We start from the raw sequence: 20854 nt of genomic DNA on the forward strand, positions 1-20854 counted from the left end.
ACTAAGGTGAACCATATCTTGATTACCTTGTACATGAGACAAAAAAAAAACTTATGGGACAAAAACAGTGTGGCGTTAGTGTTGTTTTGGTGACCTCGACTAATCCTTCTATTGTTCGCCAACACTTGAAAATTAGTGGTATTGATATGATCTGAACAAATTACACTATTTTTTGTGAGCGTCCAGGTTAATCTGTTATTACAATTTTTTTCCATGTATCCCTTAAATTTGGATTTTCAGAAAACCTGCCAAATTTTTATATAAAACATTATGGTCGAAGTTCACATTAAGTAATTCTAGTAAAATGTATTAATACTCGTAATACGCGTATAATATTTAATTTAATGCAATTTTATTATATAACTATGTTTATTAAAAAAAGCTAGCCATATTATATTTTAAATAAATCGAAATCTCAAAAATGTCTGTCACCTCTTTTGCCTTTGCCGTTTTTATCGATAACTACCTACAAACAAACCGGTAACAACACTATCGCTCGACGACAGTGACTTCTCGGAAATAGACTCCGATCAGTTGCTCGACCGATCCGCATATTGTATGAGGGCGAGCGGCCTGTGTTGGTAAACAAATCGAGTCAACACGACCGATAATATTTGTAATTTTTAAGTTTAAAAAAGGTTTAAAAGTAGTATACAAGTAATAATGTGATTAAAAAATACTTACGTATGAAAGGTAACGCCATGTTTTAGTAAATTTGACGTTGCAGATCTTTTTTTGAAGCAAAAAACAGAACAATTTGGCATTTTTTGAAGGACGTTGATTCAATCGCGCAACTAGATTTAGTCTAGTGATCAGTGCGGCTACAACTAGTTTTATTGTATGCATATGGCCATTTGGCCTTATACCTTGACAGAGGGGAACGCCTGTACATGGCTACTCCCCTCCGTGTTGCTCTTTGCTTTACAGCATATGATTTAAATGAATATTTTCGAAGATATTACAGATTTAAAAATTGCGGTACGTAGCGTTTGCGGCGGTTCCGGCCGGCTTTTACTCTAAAGTTAACGCGAGCGGGCCACGGGCAGTAATGAATAAATCAAAATTACTGGATCGTTTTTAATCATTTTTTCAGTGAATGATATAGGCTATCATTATATTTTATACCCGTGCGAAGCCGGAGCGGGTCGCTAGTATATTTATATATTTTTATAATTAGATAGGCTTGCGTTTGACTACCATTTCACCTGATGTTAAGTGAGAATGTGGTCTAAGATAGAGCACGCTTACCTAGAAGTAGCCTATTCATTCGCGACATAAAGATCCCCAGATTGTAGCTATCTGGAAACACAGAAGCCGGTAGAGTTCCATTCTTTGGCCGTAGGCATCAAGAACGTACTAGCGAATCGCTTAGTGCGTATAGTGTAAATGTCAACCATATAAGGGTGGCGTAACGCAGTGCGTCTTGTTGTACGAAGATGGAAGGGGCAGGGAGGAATCAGGTCGTATATAATATATCGTCTCTAATATTATTTTAGCTTTAAACTGAAAAGCAATCAAAATCCCTACTAATATTATAAATGAGAATGTAAGTTTGTTTGTTACGCTTTCATGCGAAAACTACATAAACGATCATCATGAAACTTTGTACAAATATTCTTGGAGGTATTAGAAGTAACACAGAATACTTTTTATTTTAAAAAATCAATGCGAGCGAAACCGCAGGTAAAATCTAGTGTAATTATGTAAAAAAGTATGTGATCAAAATGTAAAGTATGAAAATTTATAAACTAATACAGCAAGTGTCTAATAAGCTAACAAAACTATTTAAACTTAAATTTTTTAAGTTAATCTACAACAGGTATGTAGTTCAAATATCATTTTTTAATATTAAGAATTAGATATATTATATTTTAAAATGTGTGTCACAAAATTTTGGACCCTTCACAAACTTCAGGCAGTTGCATATCTAATGTGTTTTGCCCGGACAGAACGGACGTTGTGTTGTTGAAAGAGCATACATCACGGATACACGGACTGGATGAGAACATGAAACGTACGGGGAGGGGAAAATCTCGTTTGCGACGATGTTTACCATGTCCCGCCCCGCGCGCACCCCGTCCCGTCCGTGATGCGTATGCACAGTAGCTCCGTTTGCTTTTTTCTTCTTCACAACATTATCACTTTAGCTCCGAGTTATCAGAATCACGGTGCGTATGCACAAAAAAACCCACGTCAGTGCTTATTAACCACGTTCCGTTACTCTCCCGTTCTCGTTCTAACGCCACCCCTTACACGTTACGTATGCAGCGAACCCCCCCCCCCCCCTTAAAATGTTACGTATATTAACCCCATTAATTAGCAGCTCCTTACTTGCTGTAAAAGAAAATTAAATATACACATATCGGCGGGGATAGTGCAAATCCGCGTATCTGCTACAGGTAGGGAGCGCATATCTGCAATAGCTGCAATTTTACAGGGGAAGGTAAAAACTTAATAAGTTTTTTATTTAAACGAATTTTGAGCTCATTTTTACACAGAGTAGTATTATTTATGTGTTCTATCTCTTGTTAGGAAAAGTATTCCCTTAAAGTAAATAATTTAGGCCCTACGACAATTACGCGGATGTGATTTGATCATAAACTTATCACATTGGAACCTAAAAGTAAGTTATGTGGTTTTGAAATGAAACAAAACTAATACCAACCACCACTAACTAAAAAACCAAATTCCTCTACGTTTTCCGATCTTTGCCCAATTGCCATTCTCCCTTTCCTGACCAAAATTTTAGAGCGTCTTGTCCATCAACAGCTAACTTCATTTCTTTCCTCTAATGATCTCCTAAAGCCTTATCAGTCCGGTGTCCGTAAAGGTCAGAGTACGGCTACGGCCCTTGTGAAAATCACTGATGACATTAGGCAAGCAATGGACGGTCAGAATCTCACCGTGTTGACTTTGCTGAGTTTTAGTAATGCGTTTTGCGCGGTGAATTTTGATTTACTGCTGACTGTCTTGTACTGTATCCGCCAACCCACATTGGAACAGCGTGGTGGATTAAGTTCTGACCCTACTCCTACATGGGGAGAGAGATTACAGGATGAAGCGAAGCGAAGCGTCTTGTGCACACTTAACATCCTCCATCAGCAATTTATTGGTTTCATAGTTACTTATTTGGTCGTCGCCAACGCGTGCGACTTTAGGATTTCTATTCAACGTCGTAGGTCTAACGTAAATGCTGGCGTTCCGCAAGATGGCGCGTTGTCCCCTCTCTTATTTTCGATCTTTATAAATTCAATAACTCTCGACATAATTATTTTCTCTCTACCCCTTGTATGCCGATGATCTTCAAATTTATTCTCACGCTAAACTGACAGATTTACCTACATCATCAACAATTTAAAAAATGACTTGAAGAACTTATATAGATGGAGTAACTCCTAATGATTTTTTTTTTTTATAACGATATATATCCACGGGCTTATAATGCCCGTGCTCTTGTTATTCCAATTATTTGTTTGTTACTCTCGATACCTTGGCACCTACATATGCAACTTAGAGACTAATTAAACTAAGCTTAGTATCACTAATCCTACGTGAGTCCACCGACCAAAATTTAAAGTTATGCTATCTTAATTTACTTATATATATAATTACTACTATTTATTATTACTTTTTCCTTTTCTTCACTTTTATCTTACAATTGTCCAGGGGTAGAAGCTGTGTACATTTCTTGAAATTTTTGTATTTATACTGTTATTTTTATTATCTAAGTTTATATTTACACTTATATGCTAGTTATCATATATGTACACTTATTTCCTAGTTACCTTATATATACACTTATGGCCTACTGGCCTACTTACAATATACACTTAGCCTAGGTTACTGTTAGTAAGTTTTTTTTTTTTCATTTTTTGTTTCTTTTTTATATATATTCTTATATATTTATCACCATATATGTATTTTTTTTTAAATTAATATTATATAATTAATCTTAATTAATTTGTTACACATGTTAAGTATAAATAATTTGTACACGTTATGTTATATGTAATTAATCCTATTTAATTTAGTAATTATTATTTATATTTAAATAATTAATCGTATTTAATTTAGCACTTAGTACTTATGTTTATATACACACTATTTATTTATTCAACAAGTGTCTTCACACGTCAATAGTTTTCAACATGTCGAGCACACTCTCAGTGACGGCGGCATCTCTGTGATGAATCGCCATCTTGAGACTGTGCTCGAGTATTTTCTTATCCGCGGTCTCCGCTGCCCTCGCCACAAAGCGACCAATTGCGTCGTCACGGTCGTCGGTGTAATAGACACAGGTGTTGGTGTGTCTAGTCACCGCGACTACAGCGTGCGAAACGCTGTCGTGGATCCTGAGCCTCCTCGCCTTCGTCTGGAGGACAATGACGTCCTCGTAGGTCTGGCCCTGCGCCTCGTGGATAGTTAAGACGCGCAATCCCTCCCCGGATCCGTATCCCTGGTCAGTCAGCAACCTCTTCTCCTCTTGCGTAAAGACCAGGTATAAGGTTCGGTCTCTTCTTGCAGGAATACGCGCGCCCGTGAGGCTCTCCACTCGCAAAGATCGGATCTTTGGGCTTGAGCTGTATACGTCTTTATAAACTTCGCTGATGGCAAGGGCTACGTCTTTGGGATTTCGATGCGTGCATGACAACTCGCACGAGATGGTTGTTATCCGGGTTGGTCTGCAGTACCGCATTTCGAACAGGTTGTCCCTGTCGATGTACGGCAGCTGGTTTATGTCTCCGATAAGGACTACCTTCTGAGCTCCCGATAGTCGGGCGGCCATTACTATGGCTCCGAAGTGGTTCATGAGGGCCTCGTCCACCGTTAGGCGGTTGATTTTTGAGCCCTCGTTGAACCCATTAACTAGAACGGAGGCCATAGTGCGCACCTTTTGCTTGGCTTTGTTGCCGTAGCGGTGCGCCAGTTTTTCTTTTAAGTCTTTGGCCGCCTCGACTGTGGTCGTAATCACGACCTCCGTGTCCTCATCGAAGTCCCCGACTATGCGAGTTGTCTTGCCGCATCCCGGTACCCCGTTTATCCACTCCAGTGATGGTAGTCCCCAGGGCACGGTCGGTAAGCCGTCCCGGTCGCCCGAGATGGTTTTCGCCATCCATAGCATCCGGTCCCCCAGCATTACTTTCGTGCATCTGGCCACTACCACCACTGGGTCCCCTTCAGGTGTTTCGAAGGCTTGTGGCTCCTCGTCATTCCCCTCCGACTCGACTGCGCTCACGAAGCCTGCTGTGCTGTTATATGCTGCCATATACCTACCCGATATCTTGCCCTTGAGTATTTGTCGGGTTTCACTGTTGTATATGGCCGCTTCGGCTTCCTCGAGTTCCACCTCCAGTAATCTTTGGTGATCGTACTGGTAGGCCTGCATGATCTTTTTGCAGGTGGCCAGGCTTACCTCGCGGTTTGCCTTTATTATCGCCAGGAACTCGATTAGGGCGTTCTCCGCATGTTGTAGCGGTGTGGAGGCAGGTCGAAGTCTCGGCGGTGTTACATGTCCCATGTCGGCCTTAGTACGAGCGGCCGGTGACGCCTCCGGGTGCCTCGGACTATTGTCTCTGGTGAACCTGCTCAGCGCCGCCGATTGCCACTCACCCTGTCCAGCCTTTTTGGGAGAGAGGTGATGCGGGAGCTTGCCTGGTTTTGGGGAGATGGTTGCGTGGATAAAGGTCGCCAATGGCATCGAGCTCGGCTTAGGTTCAGGTGTGGCCTTTGCCTTAATTCGCTCTGCCTTCTGGGTCTCGATCCGTTGTTGTAGGCGCTCCGAGCCGCAGAGCGTGGACTCGTCGTCGGCCGGAGATGCAGGAGGTGTTGGTGTTATGGATTTCGGTCTTAGATATCCGAGATCCTCCCCCCTGTCTTCGTAGACTATGACCTCACTGTACTTGGAGGCCATTAGGCAACCGTACCTATCAGATACGTCACCTCTATCATATCCGACCCTCATCGAATCCACGCTAATTCTTTTGGGGATTCCACCGGGGGTCTCGCTCAACCGGCGTAGCCACACACTAGACTGCGTAAAGGGGGACGTCTCTCCCCACTCGAACAGCACGATGGATTTGTTATTCAAACGCACCAGACGGTAGGTCGAGTCGCCCTTCTGTTCTTGCGATAGCGCTGTGATTTTAGTGCGCCTTATACTTGTCTTTTGCGTGCTACCCTTTAACAGTAAAGCGAGCCCCGGCGAAATCGCCAGCCGATCGCGTCCTTCGGAACGACAGAAACTTATTCCCATCCTCTCTACTTCGCTGTCCATGAACAGAGCCACGCATCTGGTTTTAATTCCCACTACTTCGCTTCCGTTCCCTTCGCTAAGCGAGGATTGTGTCATCCCGCTGTGGGTCGATTGCGGAGGTGCGTTTTGGTCGGCTCTATTCCTGAACAGTTTCTGCAGCGAGGAGGGCATGATCTTTGTTATTTGACCCAGAAGGGTGCGGCCAGGAGAAATCCGCGGAGCCGTTGAGCTGTTTCTCTGAGTGGCTTGTTGGACACAGTTTTGTTGTGTTTGTAGTTGTGCGTTGTGTGTTTGGGTGTGTGTTGCGTGGACGACGGTGTTAGCGCTCTGCGTGGGTATTACAGCAGGTGGTGGAGCGGTCGTGCTGTTCCTTTTTGCGGCTATATTGACGGCCTTTCTCGCGAATGTGAGGAAGGCAGTTCTGTTTTTTTCACTCTCCAGGATGGTATGGAGCGATGTCTGCTCAAGTTTGATCTGGAGTTTGAGTTCTAGATCTAACCTATCCTTACTGAATCTCGGGCAGTCCAGTATAACATGCAGAACTGTCTCCTCACAATTCGGATCGCAGATACATGAAGGACTGTCAGTGAGGTAGAATCTGTGGAGATACGCCGCAAATCCTCCGTGGCCGGTCAGAATTTTTGTGTCGACAGCTGTTGGTGCCGATTTCCTTACCAGCCTGCAAGCGGTCTTTACATCCGGTAGGAATATTTTCGTGACCGAGCCCGTCTCCGAAGAATTATATCTTTCCTGCCACATCCTGACAGTCTCTTCCCTGATCTGCCTTCTGACATACGAGATGGGTACTCTGTCGTAGTCAGGTGCCGTCTTTTTTGTTAAGGCCGCCTTTTTGGCCAACCCGTCCGCTCTCTCATTGCCCGGTGTTCCAACATGGGCCCTCAACCAAAAGAACCGCACTGTCTTATTCTCCTCCCGGAGCTGTCTGATTCGACTCTTCATTTCCAGGGCCAGAGGGTGAGTCACTGAGGGGCTCCTCAGCAGATCTAAAGATGACCTCGAGTCGCTCAAGATGTTAATGGAGCATGACTTTGAGGTTTTTGCCATGTCCACGGCTCTGAAGAGTGCGTACATCTCCGATTGAAAGACAGTGTTGTGCGGCTCTAACCGGAAAGTAGAGTATCTTACTTCCCTGCCTTGGTCCCAGCATGTGAGGGCGGCTCCTACTTTACCCTCTATTTTGCTTCCGTCGGTAAAGATGAAAGGCCCGACGATGTTGTGTTCTTCAAGGACTTCGGGGTTCAGATTCTCTAAGCGCTCGTACTCTGTTGTCATGAGTAGGGAAGGGTGGGGATTTTGCATTGGTCCCACCCTGCGCTCTAGCTCTCTTCCCGGTGGAAGAAGATCCGTGCTGTGACCTTTTTTGGTTTTGAATAGTATGGCCGCCTCTCGGACGCGAAGGTCTAACGGGAGCAAGCCAGTGAGGACTAGTGCCGATGTCAGAGACACCGTTCTGTACGCCCTGCACATTTTTTGTGCAAATCCTCTCTGCAGTGAGTCTAGCTGCTTTCTTATCGACAGTTTCTCTGCTGCAGGGGACCATACGCTCGCTGCGTACAGAATGGGCTCTATCACCGCCACATATATGATCCGTACGATCTCCCCATTCAGACCCCAACTCACTCTCGCCGCGCGCGCGAGCTGTTTATAGATGTCCGCCGCTTTTTTACACACGGCGGATACGTGCGCGTTGAAAGTGAGCTTCGAGTCCAAAATGAGCCCCAGCAGTTTTATTTCATCTACAAGCCTCAGTCGAGTGCCGGACATATGGATTATGGGGGTGTCGTATTTGAGTTTTTTAGTGAGCACCATCGCGTTGGTTTTGTGCGCGGCGAAGCTCAGCTTGTTACGTATACCCCACTCTTGTACGGCCGCTAAGGTGGTTTCGGCTGAGGTCTGTAGGTTGCTGGTTTTTTGGCTGGAGTCTACTTTACTGCTCGAAACTAACACACATGAAAAAAAATTCTAACTTTTTTAATTTGAATTTGTCTTAATATACAAGTTACTCTGTCAAGGTACTTCTGCATAAACGTACAATGAGTGCGTAAGCATTACAATAAATAACATTCTACGAGGATAAGAATTCTTCCAATACTCATTTCTTTAGTCTCTTGTATTCGTCAGTTAGTAATAATTTTCCTTTTAATTGCGTGTTTGCGTGCTCAGGAAAGGTATCATACAGAACGAGTCTATCGAAGTAGCCCGCCTATTTAAACAAAGTCAAATTTTACCTAAACCCTATATTTGAAGGAATGTAAATAATAATCGAACACTATAATATATACCCCATAGAGCAAAAACAATATAACCCCCAAACGTAATAGGGAGAAGAAAAGAATATAACATTTAGCTTAATTAGTATTGAAACCGAAAGCAAACTGCTAAGTAAATAATTGTGTGTAAGCAAAAAATAATTTAAAAAATATGTAGGTAAGCAATAAATATAAGCAAAAAACTTTAAATGTGCGAAAAAATGTTTATTATTTACATAATTAATTTTAACCACCTCTAGAAGCTTTCCTCTCATAATACCTCTTTAAAGCCTGTTCAAAAACATCCCCAACAGTTCTTTTTTTCCATATGTCTACTTTTGGTTTTGACTTTTCTAATTTTTCTGAATCTAATAACTTTTCTTCTTTTAGTAAAATTTGTTCTTTAGGGCTTTCCTGATTATTTTTTTTGACCTCTGGATTTTTGTTGGACACTTCAGTCCCATCTTTTTTGTTAGATTCTTCATCACTTGACTCATCAATAGAAAAATCTGAATCAGCATCAATATTTTCATTGGCTCTTGCTTTCTTGTAAATTTTTACATCGTTTAAATTAGAAAACTTTATTTCATCATCAGTATCTTCAATTTCTCCTTCAGATAATTTTATGTCATTAGAAGTTTTTCTTTTTCTATAATTTCTTTGTTTGCTTTGTTGACTCTTCTTAGATGACTCGGGTTGTTCTATGTTCTGTTGTTGTTGTTCCAATTTCGTTATTTCTTCTTTTTTATTTTCTGTTATAGGTTGCACATCTTTGTTGCTTACATTCTTCTTACCTTCCACTACTTTATCGGGTCCTAGTTTTTGCTCATATAAATGTCTATAGAATCCACCTAAAAAGCAAACATCCATTTTAAAACTGAAAATTATTCACTTAAAATAATTTCACTAAAATTAGCTAGGTTGGCAGGGAACGTGTAGGTCAAGGTACATTTGTCTATTTCCCTAAAAGAAAGAGAAGCAGATCAGCAGTGAAATTTAATAGATTACAGATTAACTTTATTTCATCCACTTATATTAACAAAGAACCAACCTAAATCTTTCTGTTGAGTAACATCTCCAATGCTTTCCAAATAAGCTTCATATTTTTCTTTTTCTTCTTCTTCTCGTAACTCTTCAAGTTTTTTCTTGTATGCTGAAGTAACAAAAACTTCTTTATCAGCGAATTCATCACCTTCCTTTTCTCTTTCTTTCTGAATCTAAAGAAATAAAAAACAAAATATTTATGTACCTTTATTAAATCAAAATAAACTTGAAGCAAGTGAGGAATCTACACATAGGGAACCTTCCTGAGTCACTTACTTTTCGCCGATGACATAGTAATATTAACTGAGACAAACTCGCAACTGCAGCTCATGACCAATGACTTACAAACAGCTGACGCCTGACAAAAGTTAAAGTTAATATGGGCCGGCCACATAGCGTGGCTTAGAGACAAATGATTGACCTACAATACCACTGTATGGAGAGGACCTCAAAGAAAAAGAAAGCGAGGAAGACCCTCTTCCAGATTAGATAAAATGAAAAAAGTTGCCGGCCCAAAGTGGTGTCTAATAGCTCAGAACAGAGAGAGGTGGGCATCATTGAAGGAGGCCTTTACCCAACCTTGGGACCTTGCTTAATACCAACCAACCAAGTATCTAATATAAGTAATTTGTGTTCATAAACTTAACATTGCTACAAAATATCCTTTACTAACAGAATAATATTTTAATGAAGGTTTCAAGTCCTCAGAACTCAAAATAACAAATATTCAAAATCATTTATAATATGGCAAACAGTCATTTGAATATACCTTGAATAAACGTTTCCGAATATCAAAACATAAATTATACGTTTCAGCCTGTAATATCCCACTACTGAGCATAGGCCTCTTTCCCCATGTAGGAGCAGGATCAGAGCTTAATCCACCACGCTGCTCCAATGCGGGTTGGCGAATATATTCCCTACTATGAGTAACGATCGCTATCAGGTGTACATGATAACAACCGGGACCGACGGCTTAACGTGCTCTCCGAGGCACGGTGGGGAGACCCACAAGGACTGCACAAACACCCAGACCACGGCAAACACCTGTATGGCCAATACAAATGTTTGTCATGTGCGGGGATCGAACCCGCAACCGCAGCGCAACGGGTACAATCCATGGCTGTAACCGTTGCGCCAACGCGGCGTAAAATAAATTATACAACAAGCTTAAATACTAGTTTTTAGAGACTGGAACATTGGACACAATGAGATGACTCATTTGTGTCTTTAAAATTATATTACCTTCTGATATAAATTTCAGCTTTTTCATATAACCAGCTCATTTAGTTTAGTGCACAGCCTAATTTTGTTTATGAGGTACTGTATGCATATAATATATGTTATTAAGTCCTTATATATGAAACTAGCGTTTTGTCGTACTGGCCACTTTGATCTCAAATATCTCCTCGTTGTTTAAGAATTCCAAAGACAAATTTATACATGAAATATCGTGTTATTTACGAGTACAAGTTCCACCGCGGCACCAGTGCTGCACAAACGGCTTGAAGGGTTAAGATGTGTATGGCTCATCATCATCTTCCTGCCCTTATCCCACTTATCTAGGGTCGGCACAACATGTTTTCCTCTTCCATTCCTCTCTATTATTCGTCACTTCAGTGCTTACTCCTTTCTTTCTCATATCCTCACTCACACAATCCATCCATCGCTTTTTCGGTCTGCCGATCGCTCTTCGTCCTTCGACATTCATCCCAAACATTCTTTTACCGACATAGCGGTCATCCCTCCTCATTACATGCCCATAACACGCTAATCTATTGCTCCTCATTTTCTCTGTCACGGGTGCTACTTTCAAACTTCCCCTTATATACTCATTTCTAATCCGATCTTTCCTCGTTACTCCACACATCCATCTTAGCATTCTCATCTCGGCTGCGTGCACTCTTCTTTCATCCGTCACTTTTGTTGCCCAACATTCCGATCCATACATTACGACAGGTCTTATGATCGTTTTATAGATTTTCCCCTTAAGTTTAAGGGGCATTCGTGGATCACAAGCTGTTCCAGAGACCTGTCGCCATTTCATCCATCCCGCATTTATTCTATTTTTCACGTCACGGTCTATGTTGCCGTCATTTTGTATTAATGACCCAAGGTAGCGGAAGTCGGAGCAGACTGGTAGGGATACACCATCCAAGGCAATATGGGAAAAACCGGATGAACCGCTGAAATCGCAGAACAAGTGCTCGGTTTTAGACCTACTTATCCTCAATCCCGCGCCCTCCAGGCTTTCCTGCCATTTTCCCAGTCTGCTCTGTACCTCAAGAACATTATCTCCGACAAGAACAACGTCTTCAGCAAACAGCATACACCAGGGTACTTCCTCCTGTATGTCTGATGTTAGAACATCCATTACCAGGAGGAATAGATACGGGCTTAAAGCCGACCCCTGGTGCAAACCTACAGCCACACTGAACTTGCCAGTTACCCCGGCTTCGGACCGGACGTGGGTGCTAGCTCTATCATACATCGCCTGAACAAGTCGTACATACTTCTCTGGCACTCCTTTCCCTTTCATAGCCCACCACAGAACCTTACGGGGAACCCTATCGTATGCCTTTTCCAGATCTACGAACACCATATGTAGGTCTTTTTGTGCGAGTCGATATTTTTCGCAGAGTTGGCGGAGTGCAAATATGGCGTCCGTAGTTCCCCGGCCCGGCATTAATCCAAATTGGTTCTGTGTGACCTCACATTCTTCTCTCATTCGTCGCGCTATCACTTTCTCCCATATCTTCATGCTATGTGACATGAGCTTTATTCCCCGATAGCTGCTGCAGTCCTGTATGTCACCTTTATTTTTAAAAATGGGCACCAGTGAACTGTAGCACCATTCCTCGGGTATGACCTCTTCTTGCAGCAACTTATTGAAAAATAAAGTCAGCCACTTCCATCCATCCGCCTTCAAAAACTTCCATACTTCCGCTGGTATACCATCTGGCCCAACTGCTTTTCCATTCTTCATACTCTGCACTGCCATCTTCACTTCCTCTATACTTACCTCTTTCACCATTCCTTCATTACTTCGTACATTTTCTAACACTCCGCTCCATTCATTTTCTTCGTTCATCAAGTTATTAAAGTATCTCTTCCAGCGTTCTTTTATTTCCTCATCGTCCGTCAAAATCTTCCCCTCTTCGTCTTTTATACATTTCATATGGTTTACATCTCTTGCATTCATCTCTCTCTCTCTCTTTATATTCTAAAAAAATTTTGCTTGGCTATGGAATGGCAAAAGAAAACAGTGCGTTTTTGGTTCAAACGTTTTCTGGAAATTTCGATCTGCAGAACAAGCCCCATGTATGACCTGAGGCCAGAGTTGATAATGAAGAATTGAAGGCTATTGTGGAACCGGATCCATCACAAACCACGTCCGAGTTACCTGGCTGCGGTGTTAGTAATAAAACTGTTTTAATCCACTTGAAGCAAATTGGGAAGGTAAAAAAACTTGAAAGGTGGGGACCTCATGAATTGAGTGAAGCAAACCGACAAACGTGCTTAGACAGCTGCGTTACATTATTCAACCAGCACTATAATAAAGCAATTTTAAATCGAATCATTACATGTGATGAAAACTGGATCATGTATGATAATCGAAAACGCTCATCGCAATGGCTGAACCCTAGCGAGCCAGCCAAATCTTGTCTCAAGCGAAAATTGACTCAAAAAAGTTACTTGGGAGCGTTTGGTGGTCTAGTGCGTAGGACGATTACGGAAAGATGTCTATTGTAAGCAACTGCAAACCATGATAGAAAAACTAGCTGCTAAACAACCAAGGCTAGTCAATCGCTCTAGGCCACTGCTGCTTCAGGACAAAACTAGACCATACATTATACACAACAGACAGCTACCAAATTAGAAGAGCATGAGTTGGAATATCTAAGACATGTATCGTACTCCCGGACCTTGCTGCAACAGATTACCATTTTCTTTTTTTAAATTTGGATAACTTCTTGCAAGGGAAAAAATTCAAGTCCGATAGGGTAGTCCAAACCACCTTCACACATTTTATTGATTCCCTTCCGAATGTTTTTTTTTTTTTTTTTTAGTAAATGTATCAATGAACTACCTATAAAATGGGAAAAGTGCATAGATAGCAATGGTAAACATACTTTGATTAATTTATATAAAAAAAATCGACTATGTTCCGACCATACGAAATGCCAATTTCATATGTAAGTACCTAATAAAAATAAAAGCCTAATTTTTGAAAAATGACTACGACTATGTATGTATTACTCAGTTATAATACACACATACATTCCATTAATCCACTTTTTACAAAAATTGTGTGGACGGAGAAGTATGTTTCGTACACTTATAGTTTATATATAGGAGTACAGAATGCTAATATTTTTTAAGTTAAGCATAAAAGTATATTAAATAAATAAATTAAAAAAAAAATTAAAAACCATGTATTTAATGTGTGTCAAAGTCTGTAATGAAATTGAAAAATTTGAACAGAGGTTCTTTTTTTTCATAATTTTTTGGTTTTCTTTAATTTATATTTTTAATTATGGTCGACTACTAGTAAATAATAAATACCTGGCGTTCAATTCGACGTTCATTTTCTAATTTTCTTTTGTTAGCAGTTTTAATTAAATTTTCTATATATCTTGGTTTTTTTTCTTCTTGGGTTTTACTTTGCTTATTCGTTTTTTCTCTTGACATAGAATCATATATTTCGTCATATTGATAAACTGTAGGATCTTCTGTGATAGCTTTCTCTTGAGTAACTTTGGCCTAAAAAAAAAATTAAAAAATGTAACTTAACCATTAGCACTACTGTCAAAGATGGATAAGGTTTCAAATATTTAATAGCTGGCGTTACCTGTCTATTAATGTTAGCACTAGGCTGCAACAGAACCGGCTTCGTTCCTTTATCATCATCCGAATCTGCATCACTTCCGAAAACATTGCGAGAAGCTTCAAATGCCAGAGATTTAGGCTTTGAATTCTCTCTGACGATAAGACCGTATCTGCAAAAGAAAAACTTTCACTTTAATTTTATAAATTACATTGGTTATATACATATTAATTCAATTAAACTACGTAATTTTTAACTATAACTTAGTGAAACATACTTTTTTTGATTAGACATCGACATAAGAACAGTTGATTGATTGATTTAATGCACAGTTTTTTTTTTTTTTTTTTTTTTTTTAATTTTGGCATCGCGCGGTTTGCGCATATGCCACTAACAAAAGCAGGGAAACGTTTATCAAGATTTGAAAGGATATTACTCACAGAATTGGAAAAGGATCAGATAGGATTACTATGATAGGATAAGTATACGGATTTATAATTTCAAATTATTATCTAACAGGAAAATAGATAAAGCTGTATATATATCAGGATTAGAACATGAAAGAAGAGATTTGATAGAAGTAGGAAATGGTACACGGATGGAGACCAGATGATTATAAAAGGAAAAAACGTCATTCAAAGGGCAGGTAAAGAAAATATGATTAAGATCACCCACATCCCCACAAGCACACAAATCTGAATCAATTATATTAAACCTCGCCAAATGTACAGGTGTGCATGCATGACCCAATCTCATTCGAATAATTGATGAAGTAACTTGTTTACCAAACCTCAGAGATGAAAACCATGGCTTACTAGGAATATTAGGTTGTAAAGACTTAAAAAATTTCCCCTTGATCCTCCCACTAGTTTCCCAAGCTTCATCCCAAGTTTTCTTGAGATAGAGCCTAGGCAGCGTAGTCAAATCATGGCAGTAATTAATGTAAGGATGAATGTCACCGCACACCACGGCCTCATTAGCTAGACGATCAGCTACAACATTACCAACAATATCTACGTGTCCTGGAATCCAGGCAAACATCACGACATATCCTCTTAAAACACAATTATGTAAAGCAGTTCTAATATTAAATATTACAGGATACATGGGTTTAGATTGAAATGGATATCTTTGAATCGCCATTAAAGTGCTTTTAGAATCAGATAATATAAGGGTTTTTTCTAATTTCATTAACAAAATGTATTCTAATGCTTTGAGGATACCAAAACATTCCCCTGTAAAAACAGATGTTTCGGGAGGAAACTTAATTTTTTGGACTATATTCAATTGTTTGTGATAAACACCAATAATGCACAGAGTTGTGTAAGCAAGTTATTTTACTCTTTGGCACAGAGTACTATCACAGATTAGTATATAATTATGTAGCTAGCTAAGTACTATGGAATAATTAATGATACGAAGTACGAACATATTATTTTATACATACTCGTCTCAATTCAAAGAGCAACAAGGAGGGGTAGCCATGTACAGGCGTTCCCCTCTGTCAAGGTATAAGGCCAAATGGCCACCTGCAAACAATAAAACTAGTTGCCGCCGCACTGATCACTAGACTAAATCTAGTTGCGCGATTGAATCAACGTCCTTCAAAAAATGCCAAATTGTTCTGTTTTTTACTGCAAAAAAAGATCTGCCACGTCAAATTTACTAAAACATGGCGTTACCTTTCATACGTAAGTATTTTTTAATCACATTATTACTTGTATACTTCTTTTAAACCTTTTTTAAACTTAAAAATTACAAATATTATCGTTCGTGTTGACTCGATTTGTTTACAAACACAGGCCGCTCGCCCGCATACAATATGCGGATCGGTCGAGCGACTGATCGGAGTCTATTTCCGAGAAGTCACTGTCGTCGAGCGATAGTGTTGTTACCGGTTTGTTTGTAGATGGTTATTGATAAAAACATAGTTATATAATAAAATTGCATTAAATTAAATATAATACACGTATTATGAGTATTAATACATTTTACTAGAATTACTTAATGTGAACTTCCACCATAATGTTTTATATAAAAATTTGGCAGGTTTTCTAAAAATCCAAATTTAAGGGATACATGGAAAAAATTGTAAAGACAGACTAACCTAGACGCCCACAAAAAATAGTGTAATTTGATTCAGATCATATCAATCCACCAACTTTCAAGTGTTGGCGAACAATAGAAGGAAATTAGTCGAGGGCACCAAACCAACACTAACGCCACACTGTTTTTGTCCCGTAATTTTTTTTTTTCTATTTTGGTTAATTAATTTATTTTTATCCATGCGTTCCCACGGAATAGCAAGGGAAAGGTTTGTCCACCCCAGCAGAGCCCCGCATGCCAGGGTAAGGCTGGCTTAATTTTGGGTCACCCGGTCCCAGGGCAGAGTGGCACGCTAATGACTAGGCTTGCCTCTAGCCACACATCCATCCACGCGGCAGACGTTGGATTGGCGGAGAGGGTAGGAATAGGGAAAGGGAAGGATAGGTGGTGTGAAAAGGAAGATTGGTAAGTTAGTGTGGGGAATAGGAAATGTAGGATATTACCGCCCAGAGGGTAAGGGATAGGACAGTAATAGCTAGGGAAGCCGGGGCTGCATACCCGTATACTATACCACAACTACCGGACAGGTAATTGGGATGAGTATCCCATGACTGAAATGAATTGTTTTTTAATATATATTATAGATACCTCCTTTAATATATATTATAGATATAATAAAAAGGGTCGCTGTCTGTACATTGAAATATATGAAAAAAAAACATTATTGGGACCTTTTGTCTGTTACCTGGGAATTTTTGTCTGTTTGTCTGTGCGTTTACGCTTATCTCAGAAACGGCTTATCCTATTTAGATGTAGATTTTACTAATATATTGTGGCATGCTCAGCTTAATATGTATAATCTATTTCACATAGGATGGGTACGGTGACATTTGATATGTTCCAATACACGTTCACTATTTTCAACAAATCGGATAAATATACATTTTTAAAAGTCACCAATTAGTTTACAAAGCAAATAATAATGCTTGATTAGATTGAAATTGTATTTATATATGTGTTTTTACATTTTAAACAAAATAAAAAAGGTACAGAAAAAATGATAACTTAAAATTACAGGCATGAAACGAAACGTTTAATGATAGGGATCGACACGTAGTAATCGGCTAAAATAAATAATCGTAACGGCCATCTTGTGAATCGCGTCATCTCACTGACTCGAGATATCTCAATCAGTACTTTCTGTCTCTTGTATGCTTCCCGTGTTTTGGTTTTGCCAGTTGCTATAGTTGTATTTGTTGCTGTTTTATTGTTGTTAAGTTCTGTTATTATTATTTTTTAGTTATTCATTTTGTGTGTGTGTTCTGTTCTGTAAAATGCCGAAAAGAACAAAAGAAGACCGTTTCAAACAGTTAATTGGTTGTCCGCTTTCGGGAATACTTTGAACGGGAGTGAGAAAATAGCGGTCCATTATTATCTGTCAACCACATAGTGGATCGAGTTGCACAGGCACTTGAAATTAGGCGTAATAGTGTCAAAAATTACTTCAGCCTATCGCAGTCCACTGTTGGACATAGGCCTCCACAAGCTCATGCCAAAAAATGGCGTGAACTCATGTGTGTTGCCTATAGTCACCACGCTGGGCGGGTTGGTAACCGCAGGGCCGGCTTTGTCGCATTGAAGACGCTGTTGCCCGTCTTCGGCCTGTGTATTTCAAAGCCAGCAGTTGAATGGTTATCCCGCTATCGGTCGGCTTTATAAGTTTCAAGGTGGTAGTGGAACTGTGTTATCCCTTATTCGCCTCCTACGACAACCACGGGAAGAGACGCTGATGGCTATATTATTTATTGCCGTAGCCACACAGCTTAGTGTCAAAACTACGTAAAGAAAAGTACGGTGACACCAATATGGAAGATAATAAGTTATCGACTCCCAAAAAGAGGCAAAGGAAATAAATGTTTGGTCGTTGAGGTTGAATATGATTGTTAGCGGAGAAATGAGTTGCCCACAGTTTTACAATAATTAATGTCTTTGAAAGGTGCTAAATTATTTAATGGAAGTGTGACATCGTTATGGCGACTTTTAAATAAAATTGGATTTCCATAAAATAAAAAAAAGTTAAACGGAAAAGTGCGTGAAAACTTTGTGACATTCTTAGAAAAGGCGAAAAACATTACGGATTGGAACAACGTAGTATTCCTTGACTAGACATGGTTGAACGCCAATCATACTGTTGGCAAAGTATGGACAGACGACACTGCTCATTCTTCGACTAAAGTACCGGAGGGTAAAGGCGAACGACTAATAATTTGCCACGTGAGCTGTGTTAATGGGTTTGTCGATAGCTCATTTCTCGCATTTAACACCACCCTTAAAATATTATTTATTCACTATAGCGATGATTAATTTTTAATAAGTAGTTAAAAAAATTTTTTATATAATCGATTAAAGGTTAACCGCATTTGTACTCGATAATCGAATTACATCAATTAATTATGCCATGGTCACTTCACTATAGAGTTAATTTGACATGTGTCACCGTACCCATCCTACGTGAAATAGACTATAGTGTTTGTTTCAAGTAAATCGGTTCATAAATAAAAAAGCTATGGCAATTTAAAAAATCACATTGAACATGTAAAGTTACTATTCCACGAGGACGAAGTCGCGTGCACAGCTAGTACAAATACAATATAAATATGTGTATTCAGTCTCTGGTAATCTAATAATCTGTCTACATTTCTTAGTCTATGAAAAATATAAACAAAATAGTACAAAAAAATATATATGTACCTGACAGGGCTGCCAGATGTACGATTTAAATCGTACTCATACGATTTTTTTGCATTTTTTACTCATGTACGATCGTAGACCAAGATCGTACACAAAATGTACGATTTTTATATTCCTATTACCTGGAAGCATTTCATAATTAAAAAAATGTCATCCACCGGCAAGCATGAATTTAGGAATACTACCCCAACTACCTACGCGTGCTTAGATCTTTATAAGAGCTGTATTTATTTGCTTTTTAACAAAACTAATATATATAATATAGATATTTTCTCTTTCGGTATTAATTGCGACTTGAAAAAAAACACAATTTGAAATAAAAAACAATTTGAAAATTATAAAACACTGGCTCAATTTGCTTTAAATTTGTTATGTGTTCCCCATTACTGTACAGATTGTGAACGAGCATTCAGCAAATTATTTAATCAAAACAAAACTTAGAAACAGTTTATCCAATGATACACGTAAGTGCAAATTGTTAGCTAAGCAATCAATCAAGAAGAAACGAAAATTTTACGAAGTTTAACCCAACGAATTCTTTTATTAAAAAATATGACCACAGAAAATTTTGCATGAGTGTAACAAATAGTTTTATTACATTTATTTTCTAAAACTAAACGAATTTTGATAATTTATAATAAAAAATTAGTACTTAGTCTTAAGGGGCTGTACGATCTTTTTATTTCAACATTTCCTTGGCATACGATTTTTTTTGTAGTTGACGTACGATCACACTTTTTGTGCACCTGGCAGCCCTGGTACCTGACAGCTTACTACTAGCCAAAGAGTAAAACAAATATTTATTCTACTCTATGGACAGTAGGGCGACACTTTTTTTGCTATACTTTGTATACCAAACTTGAATTTTTACACAAATTGGCAAAATTGTACGTCAAAATGAAAAAATTTAAACGTCGGAAACGTCGTAATTGTCAAATTTTGACTCGAACAATTATTTCCTAACCGCCATATTATATTGCAACCACTGACTAACGCCCGGAATTTTGGATTTTTAGTTTTTTCTGCATATATATTTTCTGAGCCCTAATACTTTATTATGAGAATATTATTCGTCGCTTCTAGGGATTTACTATGGGTTTGTATTTGAACCTGAATCATTGGTCTTTTTGGTCGAACGAAGTAATTTTGCTTTTGAAAATAAGTTCTTAATATCTATATCAACAGAAAATAATAGTATTTTATAGTTATACCTATATTTTTATTACTTATACTATATTTTTCTGTTTTCATTCCTTTAGAAAATACAGTGAAACGTAATGTGAGATATCAAAAATGTTCTATTTGGTCTAAAGAGGACCCCTGGATTGGAGCCAATGTATTTTTGAAGAAGTTTCCACTTGATCCAGATCGGTTAGTGTAAATATTACTATGCTCTGTGGTGTTAACAATAGAACAATACAATATTTAAATAAATTCTACTTAAAATCTTTAGAACAGTAAATAGCTAACTGTAGTAATAAAGTAACATTAAAGTATTTTACATACTTAAGTATACTAGAAAACTAGTTGTAGACTATGTAAAATTTAAACTTTTAATTTAAATTGACGACTAAAATTCTACTCTCAGGTGTCATTCTTGGGTCAAAGCAGTTGAGAATGAAGACTGCTTACATACCCGTTAAAAAATTGCATGAAATTAAA

The 20854-nt window shown here is 39.0% G+C and overlaps 1 protein-coding gene across 1 annotated transcript; it reads right to left on the minus strand.

The window, feature by feature from the left end:
- Positions 1-8733: 8733 nt before the first annotated feature.
- Positions 8734-15831, minus strand: LOC123656479 (nuclear speckle splicing regulatory protein 1). The gene is made up of 6 exons (XM_045592160.1): positions 15713-15831; positions 14673-14727; positions 14420-14567; positions 14134-14331; positions 9575-9740; positions 8734-9374 (listed from the first exon to the last, which is right to left on the minus strand). Exons 2-6 carry the CDS (start codon positions 14693-14695, stop codon positions 8770-8772), a joined length of 1140 nt encoding a protein of 379 aa, XP_045448116.1. The 5' UTR covers positions 14696-14727; positions 15713-15831; the 3' UTR covers positions 8734-8769.
- Between the last annotated feature and the right edge of the window lie 5023 nt (positions 15832-20854).

The sequence above is a fragment of the Melitaea cinxia genome, chromosome 1, assembly GCF_905220565.1.
Source record: "Melitaea cinxia chromosome 1, ilMelCinx1.1, whole genome shotgun sequence".
In the NCBI taxonomy this organism is placed as follows: domain Eukaryota; kingdom Metazoa; phylum Arthropoda; class Insecta; order Lepidoptera; family Nymphalidae; genus Melitaea; species Melitaea cinxia.